The sequence below is a fragment of the Penicillium alfredii genome (genome assembly GCF_028826965.1).
Source record: "Penicillium alfredii strain IBT 34128 chromosome Unknown utg000009l_segment0_segment0, whole genome shotgun sequence".
Classification (NCBI taxonomy): Eukaryota; Fungi; Ascomycota; class Eurotiomycetes; order Eurotiales; family Aspergillaceae; genus Penicillium; species Penicillium alfredii.
This window is the reverse complement of record NW_026622706.1, coordinates 2,617,242-2,629,506: the sequence shown is the minus strand read 5'-3', so window position 1 is coordinate 2,629,506 and position 12,265 is coordinate 2,617,242. Positions and strand designations below refer to the sequence as shown.

The 12,265-nt window shown below is 53.7% G+C and overlaps 3 protein-coding genes across 3 annotated transcripts; 1 reads left to right on the top strand and 2 right to left on the bottom strand.

Moving 5' to 3' along the window:
- Positions 1 to 165: 165 nt before the first annotated feature.
- NUU61_006911 (cation-translocating P-type ATPase) lies at positions 166 to 3,474 on the top strand (the record flags this gene model as incomplete). The annotated part of the gene is made up of 1 exon (XM_056657438.1): positions 166 to 3,474. The coding sequence occupies one exon, from the start codon at positions 166 to 168 to the stop codon at positions 3,472 to 3,474; it is 3,309 nt and encodes a 1,102-aa protein (XP_056510238.1).
- A 788-nt stretch (positions 3,475 to 4,262) lies between these two features.
- On the bottom strand, positions 4,263 to 6,659 carry NUU61_006910 (putative TBC domain protein; the record flags this gene model as incomplete). The annotated part of the gene is made up of 3 exons (XM_056657437.1): positions 4,263 to 4,871; positions 4,930 to 5,384; positions 5,438 to 6,659. 3 exons carry the CDS (start codon positions 6,657 to 6,659, stop codon positions 4,263 to 4,265), a joined length of 2,286 nt encoding a protein of 761 aa, XP_056510237.1.
- A 1,462-nt stretch (positions 6,660 to 8,121) lies between these two features.
- NUU61_006909 (telomerase reverse transcriptase) lies at positions 8,122 to 12,071 on the bottom strand (the record flags this gene model as incomplete). The annotated part of the gene is made up of 7 exons (XM_056657436.1): positions 8,122 to 9,123; positions 9,171 to 10,022; positions 10,079 to 10,522; positions 10,572 to 10,933; positions 10,992 to 11,216; positions 11,290 to 11,587; positions 11,646 to 12,071. The coding sequence occupies 7 exons, from the start codon at positions 12,069 to 12,071 to the stop codon at positions 8,122 to 8,124; spliced, it is 3,609 nt and encodes a 1,202-aa protein (XP_056510236.1).
- Positions 12,072 to 12,265: the final 194 nt, after the last annotated feature.

The following is a 12,265-nucleotide window of genomic DNA, read 5'->3' as shown; positions in this document are numbered from 1 at the left end:
CCTACTTAAGGCCGTGTCGCGCACATACCATTTGCCCCCTGCACTGCTTTCTCTGAATATCTATTTTCTCCTCTCTCCTCTTGCCGTACCAATAGTGGGTGTCGAGCTGTCCCCCCTCATCATCGTCTTTCATCAACGCCACACTCTATTCAGACAGTTTTCACCATGGACCCCCAAGAGACTCACAGCAAGTCCGAGCTCGATGTCGAGTCTGCCAGTGATCAGGCCAAAGATGATTCTGATAGGACTGGACGCAGCATGCGGATCACATTCGAGGAATCCCAATCTGCAGATGGAACGCGGTCAATCTACCAGCCTGCGCAGCTTGGACGCACTCGGTCCGTGAGTCGTGATACAATCCACAGCACCCACAGCAGCATCCAAAATGCCGCAGGCACCGCGGGGTTTCCTATTGAATTCCGAACCCTCTCGATTCAAATCTCCGAGTCCCAGAATGCGACAAAGCAAGTGGATGTGGAGGAGCATAAGGAGAAGCAGACTCACCAGGACTACTTTGAGAGTCTGGATTTTCATACTCTCTCACAAGAGAAGCTGTGCCAGGAATTCAACGTCGATCAGCGTACTGGGCTCAGTGCCTCTTCTGCCGCCAAGCGCCTTCAGCGTGACGGCAAGAACGTCATTGCCCACCACCGGGAGAACTACCTCAGGAAGATCTTGTTCTATGTCTTTGGTGGCTTTTGCTCGGTGCTCTGGGTTGGTGTTGTTATCTTCTTTATATGCTGGCAACCTCTGAGCAACCCGCCCTCACCTACCAATCTTGCCATGGCCATCCTGATCATCATCGTCATCACACTGCAGGCGAGCTTCTCGGCATTTCAGGACTGGTCGACAAAGCGTGTCATGAACTCGATTTTGAACCTTCTCCCTGCAGAAGCTATGGTGCTGCGCGACGAAAAAATGATTCGCCTCCCTACCACCGAGTTGGTTGCTGGCGATATTGTCCACATTGGCATTGGAAACAAAGTCCCCGCAGACATGCGCATTCTGCAGAGCTCCGGAGATGTTCGCTTCGATCGTGCAATCTTGACTGGCGAGTCGGAAGAGATTGATGGCGCTATTGACTCCACAGACACCAACTTTCTCGAGACGCGCAACATCGCCCTGATGGGAACCTGTGTGACAAATGGAAACGCGATTGGTGTCGTTGTACTCACTGGCGCCCGGTCTGTTATGGGTCGCATCGCAAAAATGACGTCCGGGGTCAAGCAGAAGCCAACCTTGATCCAGCGTGAGATCACCCGCTTCGTCACAATTATCGTCTGCTTGACGGTCACCCTGGCCTTGTTGATACTTTTCACCTGGCTGGGATGGCTTCGCAGGGACCATCCTACGTACATGAGTGTGGTGGCCATGCTAAACAATGTCATGGGCTGCGTGGTGGCTTTTATCCCCGAGGGTGTACCTGTTGGCGTGGCCCTGACCCTTATGATGGTCGCCCGGCGCATGAAGCAGACCAACATCTTGCCAAAGGGACTGGCAACCGTGGAGACTCTGGGCTGCGTGAACGTGATCTGCTCCGACAAGACCGGAACTCTGACCCAAAACCGCATGTTTGTCAAGTCACTTGGCATGGTGGATTGGGAGTACAGTGTCGAGGACCTGGCTCCGGGTGAGTTCGGCACATTTGACGTCCCGGATGGCCTTGCAACTTTGCTACGTGCGTCGGCCCTCTGCAATGACGCCAGTTTTGACACGACGACCTTGAGCTTGCCCGTTCATGAGCGGGTTGTCAACGGAAATGCCACAGATGCGGCAGTGTTGCGGCTTGCGGACAGCGTGGGCTCAGCGGCACCAAAGGTTCTCGCTCCATATGAACGGGTGCACCAGATCCCGTTCAATTCCAAAAATAAGTGGATGCTTACCATGCACCGAGACCCTGCTGTATCTAAGGAATACCTGGTCTATGTCAAGGGAGCGCCAGATGTGCTCTTGTGTCGTTGCACTTCCTACTGGTCTTCCATACACAATGGCGTCCGCCCACTGGATGAAGATGCCCGTCAGAAATTCTCAGACTTTCAAGCGAAGCTGTCACGTCGAGCAGAGCGAGTAATTGTCCTCTGCCAGCGGCACTATGTGCCGCGTAATGAGCCCGGATCCAACGGGTTCAGCGACGAGATCATGAGTTCAGCGGTACAAAATTTGACCGTCATGGGAATATTCGGCATCATTGATCCACCACGAACGGAGACAGCCCAGACGGTGGCGGCTTGCCGGCGTGCAGGAATTCGGTTCTTCATGGTGACTGGCGACTTTGGGTTGACTGCGGCGGCCATCGCCCGCGCTATCGGGATCTACGATGGGGCAGTTGAGCCAGACAAAATCGATGATCTTCGAGATACTATCGATGTTGCAGCAGAAGTCAAGATGCCACGCTCGCGACATAGTCTGCTTCTCGAGGGGCCTAGCCTCTCGTCATTGACGGAAAAGGACTGGGACACGGTCTGTGGATATGACGAGATCGTCTTCGCCCGCACGAGTCCCGAGCAGAAACTGCGGATCGTGACAGAGCTCCAGGCACGCCGCAAGGTAGTTGCCGTAACAGGCGATGGCGTCAACGACGCACCGGCGCTCCGAGCAGCAGACGTGGGCGTTGCTGTCGGTTCCGGCAGTGATGTGGCCATCGAAGCAGCCGACCTCGTCCTTCTCGACCGGTTCGACTCGATCGTCGAAGCCATCCGTCTGGGGCGGCTGGTCTTCCAGAATCTGCAGAAAGTCATCGCATACCTGCTGCCAGCAGGTAGTTGGTCCGAGATCTGGCCAGTGCTGATGAACGTCTTCTTCGGGGTGCCGGCGCCGCTCAGCTCGTTCCTCATGATCATCATCTGCGTGTTCACAGATCTCTTCCTGTCTCTGTCTCTGATCATGGAGAAAGAAGAATTCGACCTCCTCAGCCTCCCGCCACGCCGTCCAGCCGCCGACCACCTCATCAACCTCCGCATCTACGGCCAGTCCTATCTCTTCGTCGGCGTCATGGAAGCCTTCAGCGCCCATGCCATGTTCTTCTTGTACATGTACCGGCACGCCGGTATTCCCTTCCACGATCTCGTGTTTGCCTTTGAGCGCTACACCAGCGGCTTCCACGGCTACTCGCAGGACCAGCTGACCCATTTCAACAACGTCGGTCAGTGCGTCTATTTCGTCACCCTGGTGATCATGCAGTGGGGCAATATTCTGTCCGTCCGCAGCAAGCGCATGTCTCTCCTCCAGGCTGATCCCATCCGCCCAGCCCGTCGCAATCCCTGGCTCCCTCTGGCTATGTTGATATCCCTCATCATTGCGATCTTTGTGACCGAGGTTCCAGGCATCCAGTCTCTCTTTGGTACCGCCTCCGTGCCCATTGAGTTCTGGTTGATTCCTCTCGGTCTGGCGCTAGGCATCCTGGCTATGGATGAGCTGCGCAAGGTGCTGGTGCGCCTGTTTCCCAATGGTCCGGTGGCGTGGGCTGCTTGGTAAGAGAAGAGATGAAATGAAACGAACGGAGAGAGATGGCGTCAGTTGATGATTTCTTTTTCTTTTTCTTTTACATTAAAAGTGGTTTCAGAACTATTCGGGGTAGGAGTCTGCCTATCATAGACGGAGATTAACTGCTCGAATTATCTCATGTCTATACTTAAAAAAGTAGAGTACAGACTAGATGAACGATAGCAAACATACTCCAGATTGAACACCCAATATCAAAGAGGAACGGCCTTGATCTGCTGAATACCACTAATGAGTATCGATGGCCCAAAAGAGAAAGAAAAAGTACAATGCATCAGGTGGGGGCGTGAGTAGATAAGTAGCTAAAAATACAGGTAGAAGAAGGAGTAAGGAAAAGAGAAAAGAGAAAAGGAAGAGAAAATAAGAGACAACGAGAAGCACGGAGAAAAAAAGCAGCTGTTGATGAATGCAGTAGGTTGGCTACATGAAACACACACACACACACACACACATCCATAGCCGCGGAGAAGGAACCCAGGAATCAGCGAACGAAGAACAAGGGAAACCAAAAAAAGGTATATGGGAATAGACAATAGACACTAAGGCCAGTCATATCGGTTCAAAGGCCCATGAATGTGGGTCATTTATGGCATGCGCATCCTTGCTCTTTTCACCTGAGTAGCCAAGAAACCACAAGATGAACTTGGAGGTCGCAGTAGACAATCACTTGGGTATTGTATCCAGTCGAGGACGCGCAATGGTGGAATGAAAGAAACGAAAACGCCAAGTCAAACCCCGTAACAAAAAAAAAAGCAAAAAGGCTACTGCCGCACTTTCCCAGCTTCTCTGACCGCATCCATAAACCCATCCTCGTTACCAGCAGCAGTGAGAACCCAGTAATCAGCGACACCGGGATTCATTATTTGTCCGCCGCCAAAGCCCGCCGCAGCGGGAGCACTGTGGCGGTCTTTGGGCTTCTGGTTGTTGGCCCCGACATGGCGGGGTCCCCAGCCGAGGATGTTGCGCACGGTAATCCGAGACTGGTCATCCAGCTGGTGGAAGGAAAACAACTGCGCTTGAAGACAACTGAGAATAGCCACGGCAGAGCGAATCATGATGCGATCGCCCTCGAAAACCCAGCAGTCCCAAACACGGGAGATGCGGTCGAGGTCGAGGCCGTTGGTGAGAAGGGTGCGGAAAATGGGCTCCCAGATTTCCTCCTCGGAGAGACGCAGCGTTTCGCGCAGGTGAGTTGCTAGGCGCGGGTACTTGTAACGCAACGTGTCGGAAGCCAGTCCGTAGGTACGCGCCATGGCGCCACGGTCCCATGTGAGGAAGGCGACTGGGAGAGGCCGGTTGAGAACGTTGGCCATGGCCAGGAAGGCAGAGGCGGGGGTCGGTAATTGGAGGACAAGAAGAGCAGCAATGGTCTGTCCGGGAAAGCTCGTTAGTATATTGCTCCAACTCAGGCCGATCTCAAACACTTACGTGAAGGCCATGGATGTACCCCACGTCGCTGCGGTACATGCAATACGCCTGCAGGACATTGATGAGGGTTTCTCGCAACGGCCCGCTCTCTGAGAAGAGATTCAGGTCCGGGAAGGCCTTCGGCACGTCTGCTTGGATTGCATCAAAGCATTCCAGCAGTCGCTTGTTCTTCTCGTTCGGATCCGCCTCTTTCTTATTCTGCAAATCCCTGGCTCGTTGTAACGCTTTGGTGAATGTTTCCTCGCTCAACTCTAGTTCGTTGCCAATAGCGCGTCGCCATATGGCGGCACGGTTACGTGGAGGAACTCCGCGCCACCAGAGCTCTCGAGTGCGAGGCTCGCGCAGAGCACGTTCCCACTGAGGGCAGACATATTGATCCCAAAGACTCTGGAGCGTCTCTCGGGTGGTATCCTTCTCACATTGGGCAGACGCAGCACGAGCAGCTTTGCGTTTTTCTGAAATAGTCATTAGACAACCTTCGAGCGGGAAAGCAAGCCACTCTACTCACCGGTTTCCTGCGATTGCGCCATCATTTGCTTATATTCCTTCAAATGTTTCTTTTCTTCCTTCTGGTCCTTGGGCGGGAGCCAGCTGGGACGCGTCCTCGTCAACACTTTTTCCTTCTCCTTGCTTATCGGCAACGGGTCGATCATTATGTTCGACTTTTGGACCGGGGGCAGCTCAATGGTGGCCTGAGACCCTGCATGGGAATCCGAGCTCGACTTTCGCGGCTCTGCGCCATTTTGCACTGATTCCTCATGCTTACGGCCACTCTCATCCGCGTGATGTTCAAGAGCCTCGGTAATGATCTTTGCTTCCTCTGACAGATCCGACATGTAACTGTTGTAGGAGTACGCGCGAGGGTTGCGGGGCGAGATTTGCCCCCGTTCAGGGCCCGCGGAACTCGAACGCTGCATGGGCCGTTTCATGCGTGCTTCCCTTGACGCAGATGGTGACCGTCGGACGGTTGAGTCTGACACGGTATGGGAAAATGGGAGTGGGCGCGGGGGCCCCGGACTGCGGCCGTTGGGACTGGGGTTGCGAGATTGAGGGCGATCGTGCGCAGGGCGTGGAGAGATGGGTATATTCCAGAGACTCGCATCGTCCGGTAGTTCATCATCGGAATCATGATATTCCTCCTCCAGATCTTTGAGGGACTTGCGATTGGGTTGCCAGGTTTGTTTTGCTGTGGGGGTTCGCGCAGAGAGCGGCGACAGTGCCAAGCTGGAGCTCGAAGCCGAGCGACTGGACGGACGCAAAGGTGAGATTGACCGTGACCGATGAGGCTGAGACGGCGTCAAGTTGGGCGAATGGCCGCCACCGATCGAGTCCCTCCTACCGCTGGCTCTGGCGGTAAGGGAGCCTGCGGACTGGGGGGTGCTGATAGCTCCATTGATCTGGTTGCGGCTCGGAGGAAGAGGGCTTCGTTTGCGAGGCTTCGGGGTAGCAGTCAAGTCGCGTGTCGTGGCGGCCGGGCTCTTGCTAACCATTCTGGCCGTGGGCGACCGCGCCATCACGCCAGCCCCAGGCCGGCCATACGGAGCCGTGGCCGGGTCCACTTGCGAAAATTCGGCATCATCCTCCAAGCCGATATCCTCGAAATTTGAAATGTCCGTGAAAATGCTGTCGGGGCCGTCTAATTGTGACGAGGAGTGGAAGGAGGAGGATTTGGAGGACTTGGACCCCGACAATTCGGGCGGGGAATTGGGCGTCTGGCAGACGGTGGTCATGATCTCGTGGAGATATTCAGGAACTTTGTCTTTCCGCTCGCCGAATTGTCAATAAACAAGGCGCGAGGGTTAAAAAAAAAAATAAATAATCAACGGCCTGGTTGGAAGGGGTCGAGATCGCGCGGCAGATCGGACGGGGGGGGGGGCGAGAGATGGGGTGGCGGCCCCAGATCGAAAAGGCCAGGAGGCACGAAAACAAGAACAATCGATCAACGTAAAGAGAAACAAAATGCAAGCTCAGCCGCGGCCTGATGATATCCAGATCAGGTGTTGTGCAAAAAGATCAGGAGGGCCGGGATTATAGGGTGAGTATTGGGGGCCGTCAAGGGGGTGAATGAGGGGGTTCGAAGGAGGGAATAAACGAAGGCAGAAGAACAAAACAAAAAAAAATAAAAGCCACGAGAGAAGCCGATTCACGAAAACAAAAAACAAAAAGAGAGACGATGGGACTGAACACGAGAGGAGAAGGAGTGAAAGAGGCGTGAAGGTTGAAAATGAGCGTTGGATGATGCTTGCGGAGCCTCAGGCTGCACTCGGTCTGGCCGAGAACAGGGGTGTACCTGGAGGGACTTGGGCCACTGGTATCGGGTGGGTAATACAGCAGGTACCTCTGGGTACAGTACACTCGACATTCTGGCCCCAGGCTTTTTCCAAGTCGGTATTCGAGGAGTGGAACCTGCACTGCCGGTATAGTAACGATAGTAAAACAATAATAGGAACGGGTGGAATTGAGTATTCGACTCCAGACCCTGGGACACGCGACCTTATGTCTGGGATCCGAAATTTGGTTTCCAGTATCCGTATCTGCTTCGGATTATGCTTACTGCAGTAGGCTACCTGTAGACTCTTGCAAGAGATCTTGCAAGATCACTTCCCAACGTGGTGCCCCTTGACCGGCGCGATCGGAGCAGGTTAGCCGACATCTGATTTGTAGATTTGACCTGGCATAAATCTCTACTGGTCGCGAGCAACACTCCAAACATCATATCATACGCTGCTATGTTTATTGATGGGAAAATACTGTGCTGAAATGTGGACATCTCAACGGTGGTTTTTTCCAGAGATCAAAAATCGTTGATGTGGGTACTGGTGCGATCGACAGGGACGTAGAGACTTGGCTTCGCCTTGAGAGCATTTTAGGAGGACACCAAGCCAGATCTCACTCTTTTTTATTCTCTTTCTTTTCTTTGCTGTGTGGTATCTATTCCGATCTTAGCCCCTGAACCACTGGATACATCTGCCAGTCGGGTGCTCGTCCACTCCTGGAGGATCCGCGGTCGGACGAGGCGTGGTACGGTCTGCACGCGTGGCAGTTCTCATTGGGCGATTCCGGACGGACTACACGCGATCAAAATACCCGCGACTCGCGGTGACCCCCAAATGTGGTGGCGCATTTTTGGGAGGGTTTTGGAATTTCCATGAGATTAAACAGAGACCATCTACAGAGTGTGACGAGATAGCCCTAAAAGCGCCAACCTTCAAACGCCAGGTTACCCCTCTTGATAACCCCCGTCATACGGAGGGCCTCTGTATCCGACGTCGGGCGAGCCTCTTTCCCCAGCGAGTCGAGCCAGCGCAGGACCGCCGCATACCGCGTTTGCTTGCGACGCAGCACAAACCGAAAAGCCGCAGAGGCCAGATACTGGAGATGCGATCGCTGCACAAAGCACGAGAAGGAAGACGGGGGGCCCGCCGCGCGCCGCGCCTGGATCTGGCCCGAGGTTTGCAGGATGAGATCGTAGATCGTGCGGATGACGATACGCGGGCCCGGGTGCGCTCGACCGCGCAGCGATTTCATATAGCGGTACATCTTCATGGCGCAGGTGACGAGGCTGGTGTAGATATTGGTCAGCACCACAGCGCGCGAGTTGTGCACGTCGTCGAGGTACATTGGGTGTAGTTGGAGTCGGAATGAGGCAAGGACTTTGCGGTGAAAGGTGCAGCCGGGAAGACGGGTGGCTTCGACGGTCAGGGAATCGGAGAGAATGGCTGCTGCTGAGTCGCCGCCTTCCAGGACGCGGTCTCGGTCGCGGTGGATCTCGAGAGAGTGTGTGTCAATGAGATTTCCGCAGTACGGGAAGAGAGACGTGCCCTCCAGCCGGGGGATGTGCATTCCGTCGATGGCTGCGGTGAAATTGACCAGGCTCTTGGCCGAATTGACGACCACGCCGTAGGATGGCTGGCCCGGAACCATCACCTGCAGAAACCGCATTGCGAGGCCCGCGTCAGGCGTGATGAGCAAGAAGTCGTCAATGAGCCGCATGAGTAGGGCATCTTCGGGCCGCAGAAAGCCAAGGACCTCCCGTTCCAGCTCCGCGTAGAAGAAGTTACACAGCAAACTACTCAACACCGAACCCTGTGGGATGCCGCTACGCTGGCGAAAGTACTTGTTGCCCATCTTGACGAGATTGTTGCGGACATGCTCATCCAAAAGATTTAGCAGGGCATCGGCATCATGCGTCTTCTGAGTGATTGTATCGATAAAGACGGTGTTCGCCTTCCTTCGATGACCGTCATTTGCGAGAAGGTCTGATAGGGGCTGAGGTTTTTCGCAGGCGCGGCGCGGCCTGTAAATTTCCGCATTGGCTTCGCGCGTCGCACGTCGGACATGGGTGGCTCGATCTCCACGTGTTTGGTGATCTGGTAGACTTCCTCTGAAACCAGCTGCTGAACGAGATGGAGGAGTCTCTTTTGCGGGATGGTATCGAAACAAGCCTGGATGTCGAGCTTGACAAAGAAGAGCGGTGGACGCTTTGACTCCCCAGAGTCGACTGCGGGCAACCGTGGGAACAGTTGTTCCTTGAAATCTTTGAGTCGAGAATGCATATCGCTGACGGAATGCATAGACGAGCCCAACTTTGCCGGAGCTCGCTGTCGCTCGTAATTAAGCATGTTGTGGATGGGGGTAATGTTCGAATTGATGCTTGGGGCGAGAAAGGAGCGTTTTTTCCCACCCCAGACGGTTTCCTTCATGATCCGTTTCCGCAAGTTCAAGATTGGTCGGAGACCAGTAGACTTGGGGAGTAAACGGAGGGATCCAAAACCGAGTGAGCGTCGTGCCAGCATGCGCTGCGCTTGTTTTGGTTCGATTTCTTCAAACATAGTCGTTTGCAAGTCCGCCCAAGGCTGCCCTGTCAACCGACGCCACACATCGTGGCGGAAGTAGAAAAGACGGTTTCGATGGGTTTGGGACTCAGTCACATAGAAATTAGCCCGGACAAGAGGGATCAGGATTGCATCGAAGACATAATAGATGAATTCGTAGAGCAATTCAGTGCGTTTCTGGAAATCAGAGAGGGAGATTTTGTGTTTTGTGGCATGGTTTTGGGTCAAAGGAGGCTCCAACCAAGGAATGCCGGTGATCTAAGAGCAAAAATCAGCATATCTGGTCAAGTAGTCCCGGTTAGAATCAAACAAACCTTCAAGCCTTTGCATACTTCATGCAGATTCAGACTTTCAAATCGACGCATCTTGATGAAGGAGTCCACGTTTCTCAGAACAGTCTTGAGATTCGAGAGGCCATCTAGGCCCACCCCGAAGAATTGACGAGGAATCAATCTCTGAAAAACTGCGCGACAAAAAGCCGAGACAGAGGAAGTAGGCGTTGCATGGTCAGTCAGACTAAATTTGGGTTTTGGGACCGTCGGTCGAGCCTTGACCTGGTCTTGTTGAGGAGCGTCAACAGCGATATGCCGATGCGATAGCGAATTACGGCATGGTGATTGTGTTAACTCGTCGGTTGATGACGGATTCTTTGTCCGTATTTGTGTCACCATGGGTTGCTCCATGGATGATTGGGGATCCCTGTTCTCGACACCCTTGTTGGGTGAAGCCGATGGGCCAAGTTTCCAGGGCCCCATTGGCTGCGACAGTAAGCTAGCCATCCACACCGACCACGGTAGGAATACTCACCTCAATAGGGCAATAATATCTCAGCAGCTCCCTGTATGAACATCGTTCGTTTTGCTTCCGCAGCTTTTGGACGAGCTCGACCGCTTTGCCCCGAAGTCGCTTGGGTAACTTGACATGTCTTGTCTCGTTACCGGCATCTACAGGCTCATCCTGGGGCCGAGAATATCGCAAGCGTTTTGGATCCTCAATTCGTGCTATTTCATCTTCACGGAAATTGTAGATCTTGAACTGGTCGCCATTCTCACGGTCATCCGAGGCCAAAGTAAACGCATTCTGCAGGCCGAACTGCCGAGGGAAGATGTACTTCATCACATGTGCTGTCTGCGCCGTTGAATCCAGCGAGCTACAGCGGTTGAGAACATCTGCCTCATCATCAGTTTCGAGGTTTGAGATAAAAACCACAGTCAATCAAATACATACGGGCCTGGCCGAGTCCAATTGATGCTTTTCCTTTGGCATCACTCGATCGACTGTAGAGCATGCGCCGGCGGAGGAAGAGGATACTATTTGGCCTCCGTAGGTTCTGTTTCTGGTCCCTTTCCTGATGGTTCTTTTCTTTGGAAGAGTTTGGTTTGGCAGAGGCTTTCCTCTCCGTTTGCGAAGAAATATTATTGCTTACTGGTTCAAGGGTTGACAAGGGCAGCCCTATAGGAGCAAAGTGAACAATATGAGTATAAGCACCCATATTTATTCTTAGTTGGATCAAAGTAGAACATACCGCTGAGTTGATAGTAGATGCCTTTGCGAGCATTCACTGAAACAAAGATGCCACAATCCAAGAGAAGGCGGATCATGACCTCCTCCCCATTGCTGCCAAGCAACCCCAGAATATCCACCCATGGGGCACTTTTGAGGGTGCGGACATTCTGGTTTGGAAACTGAATCGCAAGACCCGGGATGCTGCTCTCCGGGGCATTCTGTCCCATGGCAGGGCGTTGGAACCCATGGGTCAGCAGGTGCTGGGGCTTGTAGGAGCCCTGGTGATTGAAGAGTTTCCAAATCACGAAATCGACTACCTGCACACAAAAATGGTCAATGCATAATAAGCACAGACAAACTGTCATCATATCATACCTCCGATTGTGGACAGGCCGGCCCCGTGTCCGTGCTGATGAGAATCGACCGTGATTGGGACTGGGCGAAAGCCAAGTAATCCTGCTGTCGTTGGGAATTAACCGTCGGGGAGGAATCTTTCCGAATGCCCACCCGAGTGGAATCCAGTAGATCCGCCAGGATTTGGGGTTCGGCAGGACAGCCGGGCTCGGCTCGGGATGATCCCAGGGATGCGATGCGCCGCCGACGAGACTTGGAGGTGACTGGAAGCTGCTGGAGGAGATACTGTCGCAGAGATACCACGTCACGGTAGTATTGGCAGAGAACAGGATGGGTTGATTTGGGGGCAATTGGGGCCCGGGGCGCTCTGAAACGACCGGGGGACGCAGTGATACTCTGCGAGGGCTTGGGCCCGTCCTTGGCCGGTCGCTTGCGCTTTTTGGCCATGATGGAGGTTCACAGGGAGTTCATCGGGAGATGAAATGAGGGTTTATATGAACAAAGCCTGTTCTTCCAATGTTTCAAGGACTGTGTCAAGGGAATGCTGGGGATGAGGGCGGGACGTGTCAAGACTGCCGTTCCAGCACCGCCCCAGGGCTATCAACCCAGTACATCATGAGATACTTCAATCCATATGATCT